At 45.3% G+C, this 26,787-nt stretch overlaps 1 protein-coding gene across 3 annotated transcripts in view; it reads left to right on the top strand.

Moving 5' to 3' along the window:
* Window positions 1-16,774: 16,774 nt before the first annotated feature.
* The window catches only part of ZNF131 (zinc finger protein 131), a 48,570-nt gene continuing 38,557 nt past the window's right edge, over window positions 16,775-26,787 (top strand). The window contains exons 1-3 of one of the 3 annotated variants that reach the window (XM_082251617.1): window positions 16,775-16,881; window positions 20,138-20,263; window positions 22,828-22,929. In XM_082251617.1, the coding sequence (XP_082107743.1) occupies window positions 20,140-20,263; window positions 22,828-22,929 (226 nt within the window). In that variant the 5' untranslated portion in view covers window positions 16,775-16,881; window positions 20,138-20,139. Of the gene's footprint in view, window positions 16,882-20,137; window positions 20,264-22,827; window positions 22,930-23,214; window positions 23,313-26,787 lie in introns of those variants that run through there. The other 2 variants (XM_082251619.1, XM_082251618.1) reach the window with 2 other exon arrangements.

Raw genomic sequence — 26,787 nt, forward strand, 5'->3', positions numbered from 1 at the left:
GATAATACAAGTCTTACATGTCTTATGTGTTCAGACAGGGTCCGTGAATATATAAGTATATCGTCCAGATATACCACAACACAGACATCTAGTAAGTCTTTAAAAATATCGTTTATAAATCGTTGGAAAACTGCAGGGGCATTGCATAGGCCGAATGGCATCACAAGATATTCGAACAATCCGTATCTAGTTCTGAATGCAGTCTTCCACTCGTGTCCATCACGGATTCGAATGAGATTGTATGCTCCTTTCAGGTCTAATTTTGAAAAATAGGTAGCTCCACGCACCTGCTCAATGAGCTCAGGGATAAGCGGTAGAGGATAGCGATCTTTTATTGTGATAGCATTCAATTTCCTGTAGTCGATGATAGGTCTGAGACTTGAATCTTTATTGCGAACAAAAAAGAGTCCTGCTGCTGTGGAAGAAGTGGAAGGTCTAATAAAAACTTTTTCCAAGTTCTCATCCAAATAGGTTTTGAGATGGGCAAGTTCATCCTGTGAAAGAGGATAAACATGACCGAACGGCAATTTGCTATTTGGGAGTAGATCAATGCTACAATCATAGTCTCGATGAGGAGGTAATGCTTGAGCATTTTTCTCAAGAAAAACCTCAGAAAGATCCTGATAACATAGTGGTGCAATCTCATCTGTCACCACAGACAGAATCTTCCCGGAAAACGGGAGGTTACACGTTTCCTCGCAATAACAAGAAGGGAAGGTCAAGGACCGTTTCTTCCAATCTATGGTTGGTTGGTGTGTGTGCAACCAGGGAAGTCCCAACACAATGGGAAAGTGGGGTGATGGTATTAAATCGAAGGTAGAAGTCTCCCTATGAGACTCATTAATAGTGACTAGAAGTGCTTGTGTCTGATCGGTGATCGGACCAGAGGATAACGGAACACCGGTAATAAGACTTACTGAGACAGGTTTGAGTTTAGAAATAATAGGAATTTTATTTAAAGCAGCAAAACATATATCCATATAATTTCCACAAGATCCTGTGTCAATCATGGCCTTAGTAGTAATCCTGTTCTGGTCCCACTGTAATGTCAAAAAAACAGAAATGTAGGGGTTAGTGAATGAAGTTGTCAATCCTCCTAGGGAGACATGTGAACACTCACCCTTCTTTTTGTTGACTAGGGGACAGACGTTTATCTTGTGATCCGGGGATGCACAGTACAAGCAGAGATTTTCATTTCGTCTTTTGGCTTTTTCCATAGTTGATAGCGGTGGGCGTATGGTTCCTACCTCCATAGGAACGGCCAGACTCCGAGAGGAAACGGATAATGGCATCCCCATCTTTTCAGCCTTTCTTTCTCGTAGTCTTCTATCTATGGTAATACTGAGTTGTATTAATGCATCCAGGGTTTTTGGCAGATCCGCTCGGGCGAGCTCGTCCTTAACGGCTTCTGATAGGCCAAGCCTAAATTGGGTTTTCAGAGATTCATCATTCCATTCTGAATCAAGGGTCCATCTCTTGAACTCTGCGACAAAGTCTTCTACAGGCCTCCTTCCTTGTTTCAAGGATCTTAACTGAAGATCAGCAGTACTCTGCCTATTGGGGTCATCATATAGGCTAGTGAGCTCTGCCAGGAACAAGGCATAGGAGTTGAGAAGCTGGTCGTTTTTCTCAAAAAGAGAATCTGCCCAGGCTCGAGGATCGCTTGATAGGTAAGAAATAATAGTACAAACCTTAATGTGATCAGTAAGGTAGGTACGAGGTTTTAGCAAAAAAAGTAACTCACATGCGTTTTTAAATTCGCGAAATTTTTTGCGATCGCCTGTAAATACCAAAGGGGGATTTATCTTGGGTTCAGGGGACTGAGCAGAGGTAAGTTGTGTCAGTCTAATTACCTGCTGCGACAGAGCCTGATTGTCTTCTTTTAATTCAGCAAGTGCGTGTATTAACGCAGATACTTGCTGTTTTAATTGTGTCACCTGAGTGGTTATTTCTGCTGAATCCATTTTTTGGTTCGTTCAATCTATAACGCTCCTGCGTTTCTTATATGGTGTGGATTTTCAGCTGCAGAAATAGTTCCACGTCAGTAGTCATGTAAGAGATATGCTGAGATACCATTCCCAACCTCAATGACTCATCATGTGTGGAAGGTCTTATTTCAGCCAGTAAATACACACAATTAGCAAGCTGGTTCCTAGAATGACTTTATGTATGTGGTAACACAATGATGAAGGTTGAGGGATAGGTTGAGTGGAGGTGGTAGGTGATAGACACTTGAAGGTGAGACAGTAGCAGATGGATGCAGGAAGGTTTGGCAATGTTGTATGGTAGCAGATGACAGAATAGCAGGTGGACATACAAAAGAGATCAACCCAGTGCAGAAAAGTAGCAGTAGTCTCAAGAGCTAGCAATCTAGTTATGCAGATGTGATAAACAGTCTTTACTATGCAGAGCTAGATAGTGTAAGCTTAGTATAAGTTTATAGAGAATTCCCCTGCGGGGTACTTAGCACTATTAGCGATACAGCCGAAGGGTGGTTCAGGAGAGGCGGATGATCCAGTAGCGGGATACAGGAATCAGCGCGGCGAGGTTCCGTCAGCGAGGTAAGCTTGCAAGCATGGAAGCTTCAAGCAAGGTTAGCATCCAGGTAAGGGTGTTTGAACGAACACATGTGAGTGAGAACCGGCGCTTTAAATAGCCATCTAGTCCGGCGCTGGGTGATGACAGCTCCAGTCTTAAAGGTGTATGCGCACCTTTCCAAAAGTAAATGGTGGGGCGCATACACTTGTGGAAAGTGTAATTTAGGGTACCAAAGGTACCGGAACATTACACTTACTCACTGCCCAAGAGATTGCCAATCACTTTAAAAATAAGATTGATACAATTCGTGAAGAGATCTTTACACTACAGCTATCTCCCTCACCTTACACCCCATGTCCTCCTGCACAATCAATACTTCCCTTGTTTAATCCAACTACTGTAGAGGAAGTCACTAAAATTTTTTCTAATGCCAACCTAACTTCCTGCCCCCTGGACCCTGTTCCTTCTCAAATACTACGGTCACCCTCTGACTCTATTCTACACTCTTTAACTCATATCTTCAAACCTCTCTCTCTCCACTGGCATCTTCCCCAACTCTCTAAAACATGCGCTAGTAACTCCCATACCAAAGAAAGCCTCACTAGACCCCACCAATCTTAATAACTTAAGACCCATCTCCTTACTCCCTTTTGTTTCCAAACTCCTTGAACGTTTAGTCTACAACCACCTGAGCAAGCACCTCATTGAGAATAACCTCCTTGATCCCCCTCAGTCTGGATTTCGCCGGCAACACTCCACAGAAACTTCTCCCCTAAAACTTACAAATGACTTACTAACAGCTAAAACCAATGGTCACTACTCAATACTCTTGGACCTCTCTGCTGCCTTTGATACTGTTGACCACCCCCTCCTTCTCAAAAAACTCAGTTTGCTCGGTCTCCAGGGCTGTGCTCTCCATTGGTTTGGATCTTACCTATCTCACTGCACCTTCAGTGTCACTTACAATTCCACTTACTCCCCCTGCAACTCCTCTTACTGTTGGGGTCCCCCAAGGTTCTGTCCTTGGACCGCTACTATTCTCAATCTATACCTCCTCCCTGGGTCAGCTAATAGCCTCCCATGGCTTCCACTACCATTTCTATGCTGATGACACCCAAATCTACTCCTCAGCTCACCCCATCAGTCTCCTCCCTCATCACTGATCTACTAACAGACATATCAGCCTGGATGTCTCACCACTTCCACGTGCCCCTTCCCCGGAATTCTCTGTCAAGATCAATGGAGCAACTATCAGTCCTTCCACACATGCCAGGGTGCTAGGGGTAACCCTGGACTCTGCACTGTCCTTTCAGGCTCACATCCAATCCCTGTCCAAATCATGCCGCCTTAACCTCCGCAACATCTCTAGAATATGGCCCTTTTTAACCAATGACACCACCAAGCTTTTAATTCACGCCCTGGTTATCTCTCGCCTCGACTATTGCAACTCCCTCCTCATTGGATTACCCTTACATAGATTATCCCCCCTTCAATCCATAATGAATGCTGCTGCAAGACTTATCCACCTTACCAACCGTTCAGTGTCCTCCACCCCTCTCTGCCAATCCCTTCACTGGCTTCCACCCACCCAACGAATAAAATTCAAAGTGCTAACAATAGTTTACAAAGCCATCCACAACTCTGCCCCCAGCTACATCACTAACCGGATCTCAAAATATCAACCAAACTGCTCTCTTCGGTCCTCCCAAGACCTCCTGCTCTCTAGCTCCCTTGTCACCTCTTCCCATGCTCGCCTCCAGGATTTCTCCAGAGCTCTCTACCCCAATCTGTCCGACTGTCCCCTAATCTATCCATCTTTAGACGATCCCTGAAAACCCTTCTCTTTAAAGAAGCCTACCCGGCTACTAACTAATAACACTGTTTCACTTGCTCCATCAGCCCATCCCCCACAGCTATTGCCTTTTGTATCAATTGACCCTCCATTTTAGATTGTAAGCTCTAACAAGCATGGCCCTTCATTTTGTTAAGCGCTGCGCAAACTGTTGGCGCTATATAAATCCTGTATAATAATAATAAGGATGTTCCAAACAGTTGATTTGGACACACCTAATGTTTTTGCTATCTCTCTGAAGGGTTTGTTTTGTTTTTTCAGTCTAATGATGGCTTGCTTCACTGATAGTGACAGCTCTTTGGATCTCATATTGAGAGTTGACAGCAACAGATTCCAAATGCAAATAGCACACTTGAAATGAACTCTGGACCTTTTATCTGCTCCCAGTAAATGGGATAATGAAGGAATAACACACACCTGGCTATGGAACGGCTGAGCAGTCAATTGTCCCATTACTTTTGGTCCCTTAAAAAGTGGGAGGCACATATACAAACTGTTGTAATTCCTACACCTTTCATTTGGATGTAAATACCCTCAAATTAAAGCTGAAAGTCTGCAGTTAAAGCACATCTTGTTTGATCCATTTCAAATCCATTGTGGTGGTTTATAGAGCCAAAAAGATTAGAATTGTGTTGATGTCCCAATATTTATGGATCTGACTGTATAATAAAATATTTACAAAAATGTGAGTGGTGTACTCACTTCTGTGAGATACTAGATTATATATAGAGTTTTTTTTTTTTTTTTTACATACTGTCACTGATCCCTGATCACTGCCACACCAGTTATATGATGGCGCTGTACTGCACTGGTAAAAGTAGATTAAAAAGATTATTATTAACACTGTATACAGGATTTATATAGCACCAACAATTTGCGCAGCGCTTTACAACATGAGGGAATACAGTACAGTTACAATACAATTCAATACAGGAGGAATCAGACGGCCCTGCTTGCTCGAGCTTACAATCTAGAAAAGGAAAAAAAATAATGTTTTTTATCTGCTTCCCGCCTACTGTATTGTCAAATAGGGGCACGCAGCGAGCTGTGGTGTGCTCGGACCCTGGGACACATTATTGATCCTGGTAAAGAGCCGATGACGACGCTCTTTACCTATGTGATCAGCTGTGTCTAACCACATTTCCAGACAAGGGAGATCTGCACAGATAATTAGTTCCCTGATTATCAGTGCAGCCCAATCAGTGATGCCATTCAGTCCCTATCAGTGATGCCTATCTGTGCCACTTATCAGTGACCTTCAGTGCCGCATATTAGTGCCTCCTCATTAGTGCCCACTGTAATGGATCAACCAGCACCCCGACCAGGTACCTCCGTTGACAGATGTTCCTAGTGCTTCCCGGGGGGCTCCAAGCACTCCACCAGACACTGTAACCACTTCAGACCCCACGAACCGCCACAGCTTGGTTAGGGTCTCGCTGTCTCCTACCCACCCTGGACCTACGACAAGGCTCCAGGTTCCCGTGGGTGAACCTCTCTTTCCCCAGAGAGTGCAGCAGAACAAGCTCTTCCACAAGCCCTTTTAAGAGCTTAGTGATTATCCAAAGGAAGTATGGAAGTCCATAGCAATCCCTTGCAGCATATTCCCCAAATAAGAGACAGGACTCTAGATTAAGGGTGAAGTAACTCTAGGACAACTTTATTGAACAAGAAACACACTTATATACAGTTTTCACCCACAAGGTTACCGCCCAGGCAGACCTTGTTGAAGACTGGACGTAACACTCACAATCCAATAGGAACAGAGTTTTACACTCTCATACAGTGTATACAATCCCTCCCCTCTGGCTGATTACAGTATACAGAATAAAGTGTATACAGGAACTAAACTAATTATCTAGCCATCTGGACAGAACAATGTGAGGTCATTAACATTTAACAATGGAACAGACAGGTAAACTTTAACACAATACACATTCCTTTCCAATACACAAACAATAGGGAATTCTGCGAATGACAGTCTTTGTGTATCTCTCACAGCCAAGCATGGAATACACAGTGTAAGGTGGTATTAAATCTTCATATTTCTATATGAAGATTTTGCTGACAAATATTGAAGCAATCCAAACCATTACTTATCTGTCTTTCACTCATAGTGACGGTTAGTACCGTCACATATCTTCCCCCCAAAGGTAGACTAACCAGGTACCAGACCCCCAACTGGTCTGTGCCTGAGTTAGTCGGGTAACAAGTCCCATAGAGTCAATCCATCATGGCAGCTTTGTTTACAAAGTTCCACATAGTTTGTAAGTTTGTCTTGGCAAGGCGCATGGAGCTCTCATAGCCGATCAGTCTGTGAAAGTCTGGTTTGGGCAGGCCAGACTGGGCTTCTTGAGCACCCTGTGTCTCTAAGAGACACAGGGTGACTTAGACATAAGAGGAGCCTAGTAGGCTGAGAGAGGAACTTTCCAACCTCTCTAAGGTAGGCTGTGTTCCACGGGCCCTCCCAATGTGTGCACCCACCCAGTACCCCAAACAAATTGTCGGGAAAACAGTGTTGCTCACCCAGCCAACCTCTGCCTCTTTCGCAGAACATACCCGCTGCTGGGGATAAGTGTGGACTGGCCCTTCTCCTGGGAGTCCTTTCAGCCGCTGGAGAGAAGACAGGGTGGTGGGGCTCACTTCGTCAGGCTGTTGGGAATCTGGGCCGACTGTCCAGCATCCCTGGGGTGTACAAGTGAAGACTGTAGCTTTTGAGGGTGCTGGGCAGAGGTTGGTAGCACTCTGCCCTGTCGCCAGCTCTTCTGCTGGGTTGGTGAATACTACCCCCAGGACCTGGTTGGGGGTCTGCTGTAGAGAGGAGGGATTGCCTACCTCCTCCTCTGGGTATTCCTGCGGGGTAGGTTGAGGATCTGGACCGGCCGCCCAGCATCCCTGTAGGTCTGGTGCAGAGACCGCGGTCCCATCTGCACCATTGGGGTCAGGGCTGTTGTCTCCCCATGGTTGGGGAGAAGGATTAGTTGTCTCCTCTCCCTGGAAGGTACACTGCTGCTGGGAAGGAAGGACGACACCTTCGGCTCCCTGTAACTCTGTCTGCCGCTGGGGAGTAGAACCGACCGTCTCTATTCCCAGTAACTCCTGCTGTAGCTGGGGACCTGGGCCAGCTGCCCAGCCTCCCTGTAGGGCCGGTAGAGAGACCTTGTCCCATCTCCACCTGCCATCGGTGGGTCTTCACAGTACCACCAGTCTGTACTGTCTCTCCAACTGAAGGGTTGTGGGTCTGGATCTGCCACCCAGGACTCCGGCTCTGCTTGCAGGGTAGATTGGGGTGAAATGGAGCAGAGCAGGCGTTGGTAGTCCTGCTCCAGTTCCCACTCCATTCTGACCAGATGAATCAGATCTGACCCCAGGTCATCCGCTTTGGGGAGACCCAGTAGGGCTTCCCTAGTGTCCTGGATTTCCCAGCGCCGAAACTCTGCTGGACATCCAAAGTCCCTCTCCTCAAAGGCCTCCCACAGCAAGCCCGGGCCACTATAGTCCTCACCTTCCGGCATATTTTCGTCAGCTATCCAGTGGTCGTGTCGGGTGGCGTACCACTTTAGTGCTCGGTAAGCTTCATCCAGCCACAACTTCTTCCAAATCAGGTCCCACAGCTCTGTCACCCACTCATAAAGGGGTTGCTCTCTTAGGAAAGGTAACCGCAGCTTCCTCTGATACAGGCCCATCCTGTTGGACCAAGTGTTGCTGCAACCTCCAGAGATACTCCTCCTCCTATGGGGATGCTGCACGGGTGTTAGCTCACTCCATAACGTTACCGGTGTCTCCGAGCTCCTTCTCCTCACACTAGGACGCCATCCCACCACTGCCACCAATGTAACAGATCAACCAGCACCCCGACCTGGTACCTCCATTGACAGATGTTCCTAGTGCTTCCTGAGGGCTCTGAGCACTCCACCAGACACCGTAACCACTTCAGACCCCACAAACCGCCGCAGCTTGGTAAGGGTCTCGCTGTCTCCTACCCTCCCTGGACTTACGACAAGGCTCCAGGTTCCCGTGGGTGAACCTCTCTTTCCCCAGAGAGTGCAGCAGAACAAGCTCTTACACAAGCTCTTATAAGAGCTTAGTGATTATCCAAAGGAAGTATGGAAGTCCATAGCAATCCCTTGCAGCATATTTCCCAAATAAGAGACAGGACTCTAGATTAAGGGTGAAGTAACTCTAGGACAACTTTATTGAACAAGAAACAGACTTATATACAGTTTTCACCCACAAGGTTACCGCCCAGGCTGACCTTGTTGAAGACTGGACGTAACACTCACAATCCAATAGGAACAGAGTTTTACACTCTCATACAGTGTATACAATCCCTCCCCTCTGGCTGATTTCAGTATACAGATGAAAGTGTATACAGGAACTAAACTAATTATCTAGCCATCTGGACAGAACAATGTTAGGTCATTAACATTTAACAATGGAACAGACAGGTAAACTTTAACACAATACACATTCCTTTCCAATACACAAACAATAGGGAAGGCTGAGAATGACAGTCTTTGTGTCTCTCTCACAGCCAAGCATGGAATACACAGTGTAAGGTGGTATTAAATCTTCATATTTCTATATGAAGATTTTGCTGACAAATATTGAAGCAATCCAAACCATTACTTATCTGTCTTTCACTCATAGTGGCGGTTAGTACCGTCACACCCACCAGTGCAGCCTATCAATGCCTGTCAATGAAGCCTCATTCACACACATCAGTGAAGGAGAAAAATTACTTATTTACAAAAATTTATAACAGAAACTAAGAAAAAAATTTTTTTTTTCTTCATAACTTTCAGTTTTTTTTTTTGCATGTTTAGCAAAAAATAGAAAACCCAGTGGTGATTAGATACTATCAAAAGAAAGCTCTATCTGTCTCATAAAAATGATAAAAAATGTTGTTTGGGTACAATGTTGCATGACCGCGCAATTGTCATTCAAAGTGCAACAGCGCTGAAAGTCCATCAGGATTGATCAATGTTTTAGATATATACCATATTACAAACCCGATTCCAAAAAAAGTTGGGACACTGTACAAATTGTGAATAAAAACAGAATGCAATGATGTGGAAGTTTCAAATTTCAATATTTCATTCAGAATACAACATAGATGACATATCAAATGTTTAAACTGAGAAAATGTATCATTTTAAGAGAAAAATAAAATGATTTAAAATTTTATGGCATAAACACATCTCAAAAAAGTTGGGACAAGGCCATGTTTACCACTGTGTGGCATCCCCTCTTTATTTTATAACAGTCTGCAAACTTCTGGGGACTGAGGAGACAAGTTGCCCAAGTTTAGGAATAGGAATGTTGTCCCATTCTTGTCTAATACAGGTTTTTAGTTGCTCAACTGTCTTAGGTCTTCTTTGTTGCATCTTCCTCTTTATGATGCACCAAATTTTTCTATGTGTGAAAGATCTGGACTGCAGGCTGGCCATTTCAGTACCTGGATCCTTCTTCTACGCAGCCATGATGTTGTAATTGATGCAGTATGTGGTCTGGCATTGTCATGTTGGAAAATGCAAGGTCTTCCCTGCAAGAGACAACATCTGGATGGGAGCATATGTTGTTCTAGAACTTGGATATACCTTTCAGCATTGATGGTGCCTTTCCAGATGTGTAAGCTGCCCATGTCACACGCACTCATGCAACCCCATACCATCAGAGATGCAGGCTTCTGAACTGAACACTGAGCACAACTTGGGTTGTCCTTGTCCTCTTTAGTCCGGATGACATGACGTCCCAGTTTTCCAAAAATAACTTCAAATTTTGATTCGTCTGACCACAGAACAGTTTTCCACTTTGCCACAGTCCATTTTAAATGAGCCTTGGCCCAGAGAAAACACCTGCGCTTCTGGATCATGTATAGATTTGACTTCTTTTATGGCCTATAGAGTTTTAGCCGGCAACGGCGAATGGCACGGTGGATTGTGTTCACCGATAATGTTTTCTGGAAGTATTCCTAAGCCCATGTTGTGATTTCCATTACAGTAGCATTCCTGTATGTGATGCAGTGCCGTCTAAGGGACCGAAGATCACGGGCATCCAATATGGTTTTTCGGCCATTAACCTTACGCACAGAGATTGTTCCAGATTCTCTGAATCTTTGGATGATACTATGCACTGTAGATGATGATAACATCACACTCTTTGCAATTTTTCTCTCAGAAACTCCTTTCTGATATTGCTCCACTATTTTTCGCCGCAGCATTGGGGAAATTGGTGATCCTCTGTACATCTTGACTTCTGAGGGACACTGCCACTCTGAGAGGCTCTTTTTATACCCAATCATGTTGCCAATTGACCGAATAAGTTGCAAATTGGTCCTCCAGTTGTTCCTTATATGTACATTTAACTTTTCCGGTCTCTTATTGCTACCTGTCCCAACTTTTTTGGGATGTGTAGCTCTCATGAAATTCAAATGAGCCAATATTTGGCATGACATTTCAAAATGTCTCACTTTCAACATTTGATATGTTATCTATATTATACTGTGAATAAAATATAAGTTTATGAGATTTGTAAATTAGTCCATTCCTTTTTTACTAACAATTTGTACAGTGTCCCAACTTTTTTGGATTTGGGTTTGTATTTGGACTCTAGAAGTTTCCTACATACTAAATAAATTACACTGGTTTGGGTTATTTTCACCAAAGAAATGTAGCAGATTACATTTTGACCTAAATTTATAAAGAAAGATTATTTATTTGCAAAATGTTGTAACAGAAACGAAGAAAAACTTTTTTTTTCAAAATGAATGGCCTTTATTTGTTTGTTTAGCAAAAAATAAAAAAAAACAGTGATGGTAAAATACCACAAATAGAAAGTTATTTTTGTGTGAAAAAAATTATAGAAATTTCATATGGGTACAGTGTTGCATGACCACACAATCGTAATTTAAAATGTGACAGCGCTGAAAGTTGAAAATTGGCCTGGGCAGGAAGGAGGTAAAAGTGCCCGGTATTGAAGTGGATAATAAACTACACATACTGTCATCCACTGTGAAAAGATGGACTTGTAGTTTCAGGGTCTGTTGGGGTGCTAATGAGCGCTCTCAAAGTCCAAGGACATGTCCTCCAGCTTTCAAATGGAAAACCCGTACAGAGGTACAGGCTGAAAGCCAGAGGACATGTCTGCAGGAGCCTACATTGCATCTGTGACCTGAGTGTGGGTGCAATGCTTTCCAGGCTCTGTGATGAGTTGGGGAGCCATGTCATCTGCTGGTGTTGGTCCACTGTGTTTTACAAGTTCAAAGTAAGCGCAGTCCTCTACCAGGAAATTCTAGAGCACTTCATGCTTCCCTCTGCTGACCAATTTTATGGAGATGCTTTCATTTTCCAGCAGAACTTTGCACTGGTTTATTGATTATGATATCAATGGGCTTGATTGGCCAGCAAACTTGCCTGACCTAAACCCTATAGAGAATCTGTGGGGTATTGTCAAGATATCATCAAGAAGATGAGAGACACCAGACTCAACAATGCAGATTAGACGAAAGCCACTAGCAAAGCAACCTGGGCTTCCATAACACCTCAGCAGTGCCACAATCTGATCGCCTCCATGCAACACCGCATTGATGCAGTAATTCATGCAAAAGAAGCACCGACCAAGTATTGAGTGGATACTATACTGAACATGGACATACTTTTCAGAAGGCCTACATTTCTGTCGTAAAAACTTTTTTTTTTTTTTTTTTTTGGTCTTCTGTAATATTCTAGGTTTCTGAGATACTGAACTTTGGGTTTTCACAAGCTGTAAGCCATAATCATCAAAAATAAACAAAAGAAATGCTTGAAATATATCACTCTGCATGTAACGCATCTGTGACTTGAGTCACTTTGTTGGGGGGCTCGTGGAACCCAGATTGGGAGACTCTTTGTCCAGCTTCCCCAGCCCCTCTTATGTGCAAGTCACCCTGTGTCTATTAGGGGCACAGGGTGACCAAAAACCCCAGTCGGGTCTGCACGAATCAGACTCACTGTACAACCACACCGGACTCAGCATTTGGTGTTACCCCGATTATCCTGGGTTCTATATGTGTGGTTTGTGTTGAAAGAGCGAAGGGCCTCTTTCACTTGGGACAATAATATTTCTGAACAATGTCCCTCAGGAAATATATAAACGGTTTGACTTAACAGATTGTTAGAATATTGCAGGAGTGTCTCCTAGACCCTTGCTAGTGGGGTGGGGTTTGTTATTGTTAAGTACCTGCATCCCATTGTTCTATTGTTGTTCTGTCTACCTTAAAATAAACTTATTATGGGATGTATATGTGTATGTGGATTGGCTGCTAAGGGGTAGGAGTTGTCCCAGAGTGTATATCTCTTTGTGCATGTGTTTGAATAAGCAGTTTGATTCTGGTTTGACTCCAAAACTTGAACTGTTGAGTTCTTGGGGTAACTATAACCAGATTCACGGATCCCGTGTTCCAGAGCTTAGGAAGCAGATTCTTGGCGTAGATACCCGGTTGGGGGTGTTCGGATTCCGTCACAGCATCTATATAAAATATATGAGTTTCACGTTTTGAATTGAATTACTGAAATAAGTTAACCTTTTTGATAATATTCTAATTTTATGAGATGCACCTGTATAGTGCATCCGGAAAGTATTCACATGGCTCCACTTTGACCAGGTTTTATGTTATGGCCTTATTCCAAAATGGATTAAATGCATTGTTTTCCTCAGAATTCTACAAACAATACCCCATAATGACAACATTAAAGAAGATTGTTTAAAATCTTTGCAAGTTTTTTTTTTTTTTTTAAATAAAAATCAAAAAAATCCCATGTACATAAGTATTCACAGCTTTTGGCATGACACTCAATATTTAGCTCAGATACATCCCGTTTCCACTGATCATCTTTCAGATGTTTCTACAACTCGATTGGAGTCCACCTGTGGTAAATGCAGTTGATTGGACATGATTTGGAAAGGCACACACCTGTCTATATAACCGTCAGTTAACAGTGCATGTCAGAGCACAAACCAAGCCATGAAGTCCAAGCAATTGTCTGTAGACCTCTGAGACAGGATTGTATCAAGTCACAGATCTGGGGAAGGGTACAGAAAAATGTCTGCAGCATTGAAGGTCCCAATGAGCACAGTGGCCTCCATCATTCGTAAATGGAAGGAGTTTGGAACCACCAGGACTCTTTTCCTAGTGTGGGCCGTCTGGCCGAACTGAGCGATCGGGGAGAAGGGCCTTATTTAGGGAGGTGACCAAGAACCCAATGTCACCCTGACAAGAGCTCCAGCGTTTCTCTGTGAAAAAGGGGAGAACCTTTCCAGAAGAACAACCATCTCTGCAGCACTCCACCAATCAGGCCTGTATGGCCAGATGGAAGAAACAAAAATTCTGTGATCAGATAAAACAAAAATTTAACTCTTTGGCCTGAATGGCAATCATCATGTCTGCAGGAAACCAGCCACTGCTCATCACCTGGCCAATACCATCCCTACAGTGAAGCATGGTGGTGGCAGCATTATGCTGTGGGGATGTTTTCAGTGGTGTGAACTTGGAGACTAGTCAGGATCGAGGGAAAGAATAATGCAGCAATATACAGGAACATTCTTGATGAAAACCTGCTCCAGAGCGCTCTGGACCTAAGACTCTGGCGAAGGTTCATCTCCCAACAGGGCAACAACCCTAAGCACATAGCCAAGATAAGGAGTGGCTATGGGACAACTATGTCCTTGAGTGGCCAAGCCAGGTCTGGTGCTAGAATTACTGCTCATGATCTGACGTTCACAGTGATCTCTCATGTGTGGAACGATCGCTGTTTGTGTGCTTGAAGGACCGACGCATGCAATGTTTCTTTAATTTATACATTTTTTTTTTACACTGTTCCTTTTTTTTCAGTCATTTGTTTAGCTGTCTCAAGGAATGAACACATCCTTTGTGACAGCAATAGGCAGGTGACAGGTACTCTTTATGGAGAGATCTGGGTTCTAGAAGACTCCAAATCCCTCCTTTGTACTTCAAAGCATTCAAAACACCAAGATTGGGGTTTTTGAATACTATTTTCAAAAAAAATAGCGGCGTTGACATCCGGGTAAACCTGAAGTGATGTCATTGCTTTTGGGTTACTATATCGGATAGCCGATCAAAGCTGATCCCGGTGGGAGGGTAGAGCCCGAGTCCCCTCCCACTTCTTGTAATAGCAATGGAGAGGCTAGTTAGCTGCTATGATTGTTAGAAGAAAGGCAATTGCCGGCTCTACAAAACAGTACCGGGGTGATGCCTGCATCCCTACATAAACACCGGAGGTGTACCAGGTATCTGACTGATAATCACTGTATAATAGCTTTAGCTGTCATGAATGGGTTTACCAAGTATGAACAGCTTGCTTTTGATTGGCTACAGCTAATCACATGGACAGGTACCATATGATTAGAGTTGCAGAAAACTTTTGGTGGCTGAAACTGGTGTTTTTGGAATTTTGCAACTCAAAAACAGCATTAAAAACGTAACACGTGTGCTATTAATGCATTCTTGCTGCGCTTTCAATGCATTTCTTGCACTAAAGGTGCTGATAATTTTTTTGGGGGGGTTTTCGGATGACTGCACCCTCAACACCAAAATTTCCATTCGATGCAAGTCTACTTTATATATTGGGATGCCTGCCTTTTCATGCACATTCATTTTAATGGTATCCCAGTCCAAATCATTTGGTGAGGGGATTATGACGTGGGGTTGTATTTCAGGGGTTGGTCCCTTAGTTCCAGTGAAGGGAACTCTTAAGGCGTCAGCATAACAAAACTTTTGGACAAATTTCACGCTCCAAACTCTGAGGGAACAGTTTGGGGATGGCCCCTTCCTGTTCCAACATGACTGCACACCAGTGCACAAAGCAAGGTCCACATGGATGAGTGAGTTTGGGGTGGAGGAACTCGACTGTCCGGCACAGAGTCCTAACTTCAAGCTGACAGAACACCTTTGGAATAAATTAGAGCGGAGACTGTGAGCCAGGCCTTCTTATCCAACATTCTTCTCAGAAGAGTTGAAGCTGTTAGGCTCCATTCACACCTGGGCGTTTTTCAGCTCCAAAAACGCTCAAAAAAAACCTTCCAAAACGCCCAACAAGTAAAACCCCATTCATTTAAATGGCCCCTGTTCACATCTGAGCGTTTTGCAAAATGCCTGTAGCTGAAAAAAGTACATGAGCTTCTTTTTGGGCTGATTACCAGCGTTTTTGATAGATGTCAATGAAAAAGGCCTGAAAAAAATCGCGGTAAAAAACGCTACGCTCAAGTGTGAATGCAGCCTTATAGCTGCAAAGGGTGGGCCAACTCAATATTGAACCCTACAGACTAAGACTGGGATGCCATTAAAGTTCATGTGGGTGTAAAGGCAGGTGTCCCAATACTTTTGGTAGTATAGTGTATGATTGCTTTGGGCCAATCACAGATCACAACAGTAAGCAAGCGGTTCATGAATAGAAAGCCAATCATTGTCCCCAGTCACAGCGATCACATGATACCTGATGTCCGCTGGACACAGCAGTCACAGGAGGAACAAGCTGCGTACCCCAGCGGGCGTACCACCGCTCCCAAACCACAGCCGGCTGAATCACTGAGACTGACCTATCCATGCTGCCCCTCTGCACCATACATGCAGGAGCAGGGTGGGGAGTGGTGAAAGCATCGCAGCGTAGGCCAACATTGCTACATAGACATCTACATCATACATGTAACATATCATCCAGCCAGAGTGTGAGCAATAATCCTGGGGTCACACTTCACATATCAAGTGCAACTAAAGGAAATGTGTTTTAGTTTTGGATGGAGTGGAGAGAGATTAGAACCCCCTGTCAGTTTATATTAATGTCTGTGTCCCCATTGGGGAGATCCCCCCCCCCTTACTCCCCACTCTATTTGTCCTATTTACCATTGCTGCCAAAAGGGCAAGTAAAAGTAAATCCCAAATTTTAGGTTGTCACCAAATCAGGAGGAGAGGGGAAATCTTCCAATGCAGACACTAGTTCTGCCGACAACCAAGGATTTCCTTACTTCCTGTTTTGGTTATTGGACAGGAAGTGAAGAGAAATCTCCCGAATGGGGACACAGATGGCGAAAATGAAGCATATGGGAGTTATAACCCTCCATTACTCCCTGAAATGTAAAAGAACGTTCTGCCATTAGTTTTGCTTTAAATGAGCCCCACGATCGTAGTTCTCCCTGCAGAGAGGGGGAGTGTCAGGTAGGAGAATGGCGGAGGTCAGTCTCCTTTATCCTAGAAATCATTATATTTGCTGGAATACGGAAGCCTCGGTCCCTCATCACCCCCTCCCGGGCTTGACACATCCCTTCAACCTGACATTACCCCCAGCTCCACATTTTAGCGGCTCTTACGGCAGGTCAGAGGCTGCCATGACATCACTTCCGGCGCGGGGGCCGCCGGGAAGCCGAGTCGCCCGCCCTTTCCCCACAGCCATCCATAGACGGGAGGAGGAGGCCGCGGGCTGCCAGTCTCGCCGGGGCCGGTGAGTAGCGGGCCGGTTCCCCTCTAGAGAGTTCCCGCCGGGAGGGATAGTCGCTTCGCGCTCACACACCGGCCGGGCGGGAGGCCCTGGGAGACGAGGGGGGATTTTTTAATGCGCGATTTGATGACGTAATAACGACTGGCGCTGTCGCTGACAGAGCCCCAATGAGCGGGGCGCGCTGGGCGGCCTGAGGGGAGCGGACAGCGTGGTTTAGGGGCTACAAAGAGGGGGGAGGGACGGGGCTGCTGGCTGTGTCTGGCGGCATGCCGGTTTCTCGCTTGGGACCTTGGTGGGGGCCCCGGATGAAGAAGAGGAGGGCAGAGAAAGTAGGCCTTCCGGTTCTCAGTACTGATGTGTGATTGGGCAGAAGCTAAGTCCGACAGCGAATGAGGGATGAGAGGGGGCGGGGCAGGGATAAAGAGCAGTGACAGCTGATGGAAGTGTACACACGTGTGGGATAGACAAGAGGGTATCCAGGGACACTTCCAGTGCAGGGATGAACATGGGGGGCCCAGACTTCCAGGGACACTTCCAGTGCAGGGATGGACACGGGGGGGGCCCAGACTTCCAGGGACACTTCCCGTGCAGGGATGGACACGGGGGGGCCTAGACTTCCAGGGACACTTCCCTTGCAGGGATGGACACGGGGGGCTCAGACTTCCAGGGACACTTCCCTTGCAGGGATGGACACGGGGGGCTCAGACTTCCAGGGACACTTCCTGTGCAGGGATGAACACGGGGGGCCTAGTCTTCCAGGGACACTTCCCTTGCAGGGATGGACACGGGGGGCCCGGACTTCCAGGGACACTTCCCTTGCAGGGATGGACACGGGGGGCTCAGACTTCCAGGGACACTTCCCTTGCAGAGGTCCAGGGACACTTCCCTTGCAGGGATGGACACGGGGGGGCTCCAGACTTCCAGGGACACTTCCCGTGCAGCGATGGACACAGGGGCCCCAGATGTCCAGGGACACTTCCCGTGCAGCGATGGACACGGGGGGCCCCAGACGTCCAGGGACACTTCCTGTGCAGCGATGGACACGGGGGGGGCCCCAGATGTCCAGGGACACTTCCCGTGCAGCGATGGACACGGGGGCCCCAGATGTCCAGGGACACTTCCCGTGCAGCGATGGACACGGGGGGCCCCAGACGTCCAGGGACACTTCCCGTGCAGCGATGGACCCGGGGGGCCCCAGACTTCCAGGGACACTTCCCGTGAAGGGATAAATGTACAATATCATTTTTGTACCTTAACCAATTGAAAATGAGGCTTTTTCTGGCACTTTTTGTGTACAAGTTTAAATCAGTATTTTTTTGCTAGAAAATGACTTATAACCCCTCAAACATTATACGTTTCTTTTAGTAGGGACCCCAGGGAATAAAATGGCGATTGTTGCAATTTTTTATGTCGCACTATACAGCGGTTTTGCAAAGAATAAACTTCAATGAATTAAATTTAAAAAAAAAACACTTCATGTGTATAAAAACCTTCAATTGCGTCAAATAAAGCAGAACAGTGTCTGTTCCCTACACAGTAGTTATTAATTTGTAACCACTAATCAATATGAGGATAGGAGTTGCCTATCTATAAAATGTCCAGAACATATACCCCGATTTTTTTTCTTTTTTAAATGTGAAAGATAATGTTACCCTGAGTAAATAGATGCCCAACATGTCATGCCATAAAATTACGCACGCTTGTGGAATGGCGACAAACAACGGTACTTAAACATCTCCATAGGCGACACTTTATAAACCTTTATAGGTTATCAGTTTAGGCTCCGTTCACACCTGAGCACAGCGTCAGCGTGGGTTTTTTTTTTTTTTATTATTTAAGCGCTTTTTTTGTTTTTTAGTGGAGCGTTTTTAGAATGGGCCTCCCTCCACTCCAAAAACACTCCAGAGAAGCTTATGTACAAAACCAAGAGCGTTTGGCGCTTCGATTTTACTGCGATTGAAGCGCGATTTGTCGCTCAAAAAATGCTGCAAAATTCCCCCGTGTTTGGGGTGCCTTAAATAAATAATGGCATCGCAAACGCGTTTTGCCGCAAATCTGGAATCGCTGCGATTCTATTTGCCATCCGGTTCACTCAGGTGTGAATGGAGCCTTATGCCCCGTACACACGTGCAGATTATCTGAAGACTTTTGTCTTCAGATTTACCTTTTCTATGTAGTGCAAGGGCCTGCCGGATTGCATACAAATTGAAAGTGTTTAGGTTTGACCTCATATTATATGGTTTTGGTAAATCTGCAGACAAAAGTCTTCAGATAATCTGCACGTGTGTACGGGGCATTAAGCTGCATACACACTATCCAACTTTTGTTGTTCGATTTCCTTCAGATTTACCTTTTCTATGTAGTGCAAGGGCCTGCCTGATTGCATACAAATTGAAAGTGTTTAGGTTTGACCTCATATTATATGGTTTTGGTAAGTCTAAAGGAAAAAGTCTTCAGATAATCTTATAGTGTGTATGGCCCATTAGTCACAGAGGTCTAGTGCTAGAATTATTGCTCCCACTCAAACGTTCTCTGTGATATCTTACGTGTGGTGCGAACTTGTAATGACAGCCGAATGGCTTCTCAGCCGCATCGGTTGTCATTACAAGACAGCCAACCGTCAGCTATGGATGCCGGTACCGGGGTGATGCCTCTAGCTGCAGGCATCACTCCGGTACAAGCACTTTCCCAAAATATCAGTAATCTCAGGGGCCAATTCTGATATATCGGGGAAAGTGCATATCGGTCCCCGATATATCGGCATTGCCGATAATCGGTTGATCCCTAAAAAAAAAAAAAAACTGTACCTGGAATATGGCTGATAATTTTAGCCATAATCCCAGTAAACAACTTCAAAGCCACAGCGTATATACGTATTGTGGTCTTGAAGTGGCTAATTTATACACCAGTGTGTTTACATTTGCGTTTGTTCATCACGGCGAGCTACTCGTATCTCCTCCTGTATACCATGTCTGGGAACTGAGATGGCCAATGACAGCTTAAACGTATGCCCCAAGGGTCTTTTCTGAACTGCCACTGATAAACGTAAGCGCAGAGGAACAGTAGCAGTAAAGTAGTTAAGCTGGCCACACATGCAGCTATGAGTTTACATAAGGTTTCGATGAATGATGCAGCAGTCAGTGAGTCCAGTCAAGGAGCTTTCTGGTGCTGCATAAGGGGTAAATCATTTTTTTTTCAGCGACCATTATGCTATGCAATATTTGTTTTCTCCAATTCATTGTTCCTACCAACTTTTCAGGTATGGAAGCTGAAGAAACGATGGGCTGTATCCAGGAATTTCCAGATCACTATAAAGTAATGATGGACCGGTTAAATGAGCAGAGGGAGCATGACCAGTTTACGGACATCACTCTAATTGTGGACGGTAAGGTTCCGCTCTCTCCCCAACATATGGATGATTTGTTAAATAATTATCTGAGGCTGACTATGTTGCGGTTTTATCAGTGAGCAATTTTTCATTGTACATTGCTAAATCACAAAATGCTACAATTTTACTGTCTGTCTCACCAATAATATGGCGAGGGTGTGTGTACCTAAATAGACGAATACCAAAAATGAGTCCGCTGTATAGGACAGACTGATAGAGTAGGTAATAAAGATACCCATGCAGTTTAGCTAATAAAGTACAAAACTTTTATTAATTACAAAGTTTGGTAAGAATATGTAGAATCACACCTTCTGACAGCAAGGTAACAATATTGTCAGCCCTTATATTAAACCTGGATAACGTGTACATTGCCGGGATTTTAACAAACTTTGTTGCAGATTCCTACATTTTGTTATTCTGAAGAAATTGCTATTTGTTTGTCTGTGTCCATGTACTGAGGGATCCTTGTGTGAGAGTGGTTTTATAAATATCAATCAGCTGCTGCACCTGTGGGGCTCTAATGAGCAAAGTGGTAAGGTCTGCACCCCTTTTAAACAGGATTTCCTTTTGAGTGTATAATGCCAAAAATGACATTTATGTTGCAGGGGATGCCAAAAATCTGACTTGTATCTCAGCGCAGACTTCTGGGAAAATTCGTAAGACAATCACACAAGCAGGAAACAACATTTTCAGCGGGCGTTCTGTTCACCATCTGTGTACAGAACATCTCTAGGTAGTCATATTGCATTGCAGTTTACAGACCATTACAGCGCTGCAGATTGAAAAGGAAATGTTATTTTTAATAACATTCAATTACAATTTGATATATATTCATTTTTTTTTCCCCTTAAAAGTGGAGTTACCCTTTAAGGCCTCATTTACACACATTCAAAAACTTACCTTTTAGGTCTCCAAAACAAACATTCCTAAAGGATAAGTTTACCTTTGGGAACATGCTACAGGCTCCACCTACATGGCCGCATCATTAATTCACACAGCTTTGTTTGTGAATGAACTACAAGCCCCGACATCCTTTGCGACTGTCAGATTGAAGTTCTCAGTGAACTACCAAGGCGCTCCACAGTTCAGTTTGTTGAATATTCCTGTCAGCGTATCTGCTTTCGCCTACAGCAGGGATTCCCAAACTACGGCCCTCCAGTTGTTCAGGAACTACAGTTCCCATCATGCCTAGTCATGTGTGTGAATGTCAGAGTTTTACAATGCCTCATGGGATGTGTAGTTCTGCAACAGCTGCGGGGCTGTAGTTTGGGAATCCCTGGCCTACAGGATGTACGGGCACACAGATATACTTTCCGATCTGCAGGAGACCTGCATGGCACCAGCGATCTGATTGCTGGTGCAATGCTATATAGGCTCCAAAAATAAATAAATGCACATTTTTTTTTTTTTTCCTGCAAACAAATGTGCATTTATTTTTTTTTTAAAGTGAACTTATCCTTCAAACAGATCTGAATGCATCCCATTGTCTTCTATGCACATTTGTACACTTGCAGTTTAGAAGCCTTTAAAAGCTAAATTTTAGATGCACTTAACAAATCAAGAAAAACTTACATTCATTGTCTACTTAGTGTTGATGTTGCATAGTTAAATCTAAACACGTCTAATCCTGGTTTAAGTCTGGGTTCACACATGCCACGTCTCACAGCATGGGGTCTGGTGTGTCCCTGTTCATTGATTCAGGTGGGAATCGGGTCCAGATTTTTGCCTGAATCGGAAAACCAAAGACGCCCAGGACCCTTTCCAAATGCAGACCGCGGCCACCCCGAGAGCCGGTCACATGTGGGAAACCCCCATCCAATTCGCATGTGCATGAACACAGCCTAAGCAGCAACATTAAAATATCTGGGAAGCAAAAACATTGTTTATACCTTCCAGATAACTTTGGAAAACTAAAGGCATCAGTTGTCCACTGATCCCATGGTGCAGCCAACAGGGTATCATTCCAGCCTTTTGGGTTGTGGTGTTTGTTCTTGTAGCACATTTGCCACTAATGCCCCGTTCACACAGGGGCGATCCGACTTCCAGGGGCGACCTCCGAGGTCGCGGTGCGAGCAGCGCGCCGAGACCTCGGAGCGGCCGGCACGGACTTCATAACATTGAAGTCTATGACGGTCGCTCCGAGGTCGCCCCAAAGAAGCTCCGGACCCTTTTTCTAAGTCGGAGCGACTTGTGTCGCTCCTATTAGAACGGGTCCGCAGCTTCCCTATGGAAGGCGACCTGTGAGACGACCAGGTCGCCCCAGTGTGAACGGGGACTGAGACAACTGACTGTTATAAATTACAAAATAGATTGAAAAAAAAAAGTTTTTACATTCATCATGGGGGGGCCATTACGCAGCTGACAACGATGTGATCCCAATTGCTTTTACTTATGGAATTCGCATGGTAGGGTAACCCTTGAAAAACTCAGTTTCCCTGCAAGAGCTTCAACTGAGAATCAACCCAAAAAACTGAGAAAAGAAAGATGTGATTTTTATCAATTGCTACAGCTTACTAATGTTGTTTTTTTTTTTTCTTTTTTCTCTCCACTCTCGTGTGTAGGGCACCAGTTTAAAGCCCACAAAGCCGTCCTTGCTGCCTGCAGCCATTTCTTCTACAGATTTTTTCAGGATTACACTGAAGAACCCTTGGTGGAGATAGAAGGTATTTGCATTTATGTTCTGACTAGCAAACTTTCCTGCCTGAATATTCGCCTGCTGCTTTTCGTTTGTCTGATGCAGGAGCCACAAAGAAATTGTTTAAAACACTTCCTAAAGTTTCCAGATGCATTTTTTGCATGTAGGCACAAAAGGGAAGCCTTATTGGTATATTAACCTGTTAATACCATCTCCTACGCTATTCTCTGCTGTACTTATGAAAACTGAAATGTGAGAGCCGTCTTTTTTTTTTTTTTTTAAAGAGGCTTCATGACTGCCTTCTTTATTCTAACTTCACTACCAAACGCGTCGTTGAATTGGACAAGCATACAGCCACTGAAGTCTCAGAAGTCTGAACTAGTCCTGCTAGTGGGTACCTAGTTCTGACAGGTACCCGCTCCAACTTCTGCTCAAGTTGCCTTGGTGATCTGAGTGGAAGTACTCCTCCGCCCCCTCCCTGCCCCCCCAACCTCCTGGAACAGGGCACAGGTCCCATGTGGCTGCGGGACCATTCACAAACCACAGGGCGGCTTATGCAGTGGACCGCCAGCTGTGAAGTCATAAGGAGTCACAGCCGACTGTCCACAGTAAAGATGCCAGCGCTGAGAACCGAGGACTGGTGAAGAAACTGGGTTGGGTGAGGACAGCTCTTTATCCCTGGACAGGTGAGTGGCTGTTTATTAAAAGTCAGCAGCTAGTTTTTGTAGCCGCTGACTTTTAAATTTCACACATATGGCTGAAATTCCTCTTTAAGCCAGGATCAGGATAACAGCCATGTTCAAAACAAGTCTAGCTGCTCCCACAATATAATCTTCGGAGGTTCTGTTTGAAGAGATGACTACAAAGATCGCAATAGAGCTCTTTAGACCGGCCATGCACAGTTCCTGCTGAACCGGCCGTTAATTTGCAGGCTGAATGTACTAAGTTGATCAATCAACTTGGGTTCAACCAGCCTGCCGGATTCTCTTGTGATTATCGCAAGTGGCTGATATAGCCGCTAGTGAGAATTGCTGTCTTCTCCTGGCAGTGATGGCTTTACCCCCCCACCCACCTCACCGGGAGAAGACAATTGCTCATTTCCCTGTCAACACTGTGTGTGTTGACAGGGGATTCGTGGTTGCAGGAAAGAAACTTGCACATGTATGGCCAGCCTTGGTCTGTCTTCTCTCTCTATCTGCCTTGGTCCAGTGACCTGTACACCTTCAAAGTCCCAAAATAAACCTTTCTTCCTCCAGGACATTTCTCTTAACTACTTATGGTTCATTCTCATTTCTGACACATGTTGTTTGTAAGTTTATTTTTTGCTAGAAAATTACTTAGAACCTCCAAATATATATATATATATATATATATATATAATATATATATATATATTTTTTTTTTTTAGCAAAGACTCTGGAGAATAAAGTGGCGGTGATTGCAATATTTTATGTCACACGGTATTTGCGTAGCAGTCTTTCAAAAGCAATTTTTTTGGAACAAATACATTTCACTTAATTTAAAAAAAAAAAAAACAGTTAAGTTAGCCCAATTTTTTTGTATATTGTAAAAGATGTCCCACCGGGTAAATAGATACCTAACATGTTAGGGTTTAAAATTGCGCACACTCGTGGAATGGCGACAAACGATGGTACTTAAAAATCTCCATAGGCGACACTTTTAAAAATTTTAACGGTTACCAGTTTAGAGTCTTTTTCTTGAATTATTGCTCTCCCTCTGACGATCGCGGTGATACCTCCCATGTGTGATTTGAACACCGTTTTCATTTGTGGGCGCTACTTACATATGCGTTTTTTTTTGTGCGGGGCACTTTACAATTTTTCATTTCTCGTTCGTTCATTGACGGACACAGCTTCTTATCTTCTCAACTATTGGGTTATACTGCCCCCTACAGGAGTAGGACACTAGGCAGAAAAAAAGTCTGGCGCTACCTATGGGCAGTCCTAGGGGGTAAACTCCCTCTCACTGTTATAAGTACTCAGTTTTTATTTTTCTGCCTAGTCAGGAGTAAGGACCTAGTTCCTTGCTGGGATCTCTGGTCCTGGCAATTTTTTTTCTTTTTAGATAGATTTTTTCTCCTGTTTTTTCTTTTCTTGTGAGATCTATAATCAATTGCCGGACTGGGCGACGGGCTGGATAATGTAGATCCACTGGTCACCTAATTCTGGTCAGCGAGCGCGTGCAGACCTCAGTTGCGCACTGGGTTGGCTGTGACATAGCCCGACTGGACGGGGGCTGGCCTGCAAGTTAAACGCCTCTCAAGGTCGCATATTACTGGGTCTTGGCCCGAGTCGCAGCGTTCCTCCTGGCCGACAACCCCCCCATATAGATGGAGAGGAGTTCTGTCTGGAGCGGTGCTCTCCTTGTTCCTGGTATAGTGAGTAGCTTCCCCCTCTCCCCCTGGAGGGTTTTTGGGGTGGACGTGGGCTCCCCCATGGGACAGTCGAACCTACGCGTTCCCCCTTCTTCCCATCAGGCACCCTTTTTCATCTGTCGTCGTCCCACTCACTTATGCTGGGGCTCTGTGGATGGTCTGGTCCATCTCCTGGGGTGGGGGCAGGGCACTATGCAGGCAGGGGGGGGGGGGGGGGGGTACGCCACTGGCAACCGGACGATTAACTGTGCAAGGGAGGGCTGTACCAGGGCCCCCTGTGCTTAAGGCCTAGGGATCCCTCCTTGGTCCCTGGGAGCTTTGTGGTGCCACGTTTTTGTTGCAACCTTGTGCTGCAATGTACGATGGCCATGTTTGTGTAGTCCGGTGGCCAATTTGCGGTGGTCTGCCATAGAAAAAGCAGCGGCCATGTCTGTGGAGCCTTCTGGGCGGCGTTTTCGGCAGTGGGACCCCCTCCTCATCCCCTGGTGCTGACTCCTGGATCCTTTTGTTTACTGATCGCCGCTCGTGCAATTCAGATTCTCCTGGTGGCTGGGATGGTGGGGTCCTCTCCTTCTCTACTGAGGATCGATTGGTGCTCTGTGACTGGCAACCAGGGGGTGCTGCCAGAGCGGTGTGGGGGTTGTCCCCTAGCAGTGTTTTACACTTTTTTTGTGGGGTACCTCTGGTGACTCAAAGTCTTTGGAGCACATCTCCCCACCTGATCCCACTCTCTAGGGCTGCGGGGGCCTCCGGGTCCCATCCAACCATCGATGCACTGAGGGCGGTCCTGAAGTCCTTTGTGTCCCGGGTAGAGGTGGCTTTTGGGTGACTGGCTGGCATAAAGCGCCCCCTGCCTCATCTGTCTCATCAGATCCTGAATCTGATTCGGCTGCCGTGGATGTGGGTCTGGGTTTGCGACCACGTGCTCTGCCTTTGCTGAGCTGGGGGACCAGCTGGTCCAGGGGCTGCAGTTTATCTGTGATTCCTCTTTGGATGCGGCTTCCATAGGGGCTCCGCTCTGTTTCGGCAGTGGTCCTTCGGCGTGTCTTTTGGCTCAAATGCTGGTCTGCGGACCAGACTTCTAAAAAGGCCTTGACTGATCTTACCTTTCAAGGGGATCGCCTGTTTGGTGCTACCCTGGATTACATCATTAAAGGTCTCAGGGGGGAGGAGTACCTTTCTTCCGCAGGCTACTAATGGCAAGGACCCTGGGCCTTTTTCGGCTCCTAAGACGTTTTTTCGTCCCTCAGGGTTGACTGAAGGGATCGAAGCCCTTCGGGGCCTCCTCTGGAGGATCCATGCCACCCTGGTCTGGCAAGTCAAGAGCGGGCTTCTCCAGACTGGCAGACAAGGCCCCTCACCTCTATCTGGAGTGGGGGGATGTCTTCGCAGGTACCCGGATCCGTGGACTTCCCTGGTACGGTCCAGCTACAAGATCGAGTTTCGTTCTTACCATCCGGTAAGGTTCTTCCTTCCAACGTGTGACTTTCC

This window comes from Pelophylax lessonae (genome assembly GCF_965119305.1).
Source record: "Pelophylax lessonae genome assembly, chromosome: 1".
Lineage (NCBI taxonomy): Eukaryota > Metazoa > Chordata > Amphibia > Anura > Ranidae > Pelophylax > Pelophylax lessonae.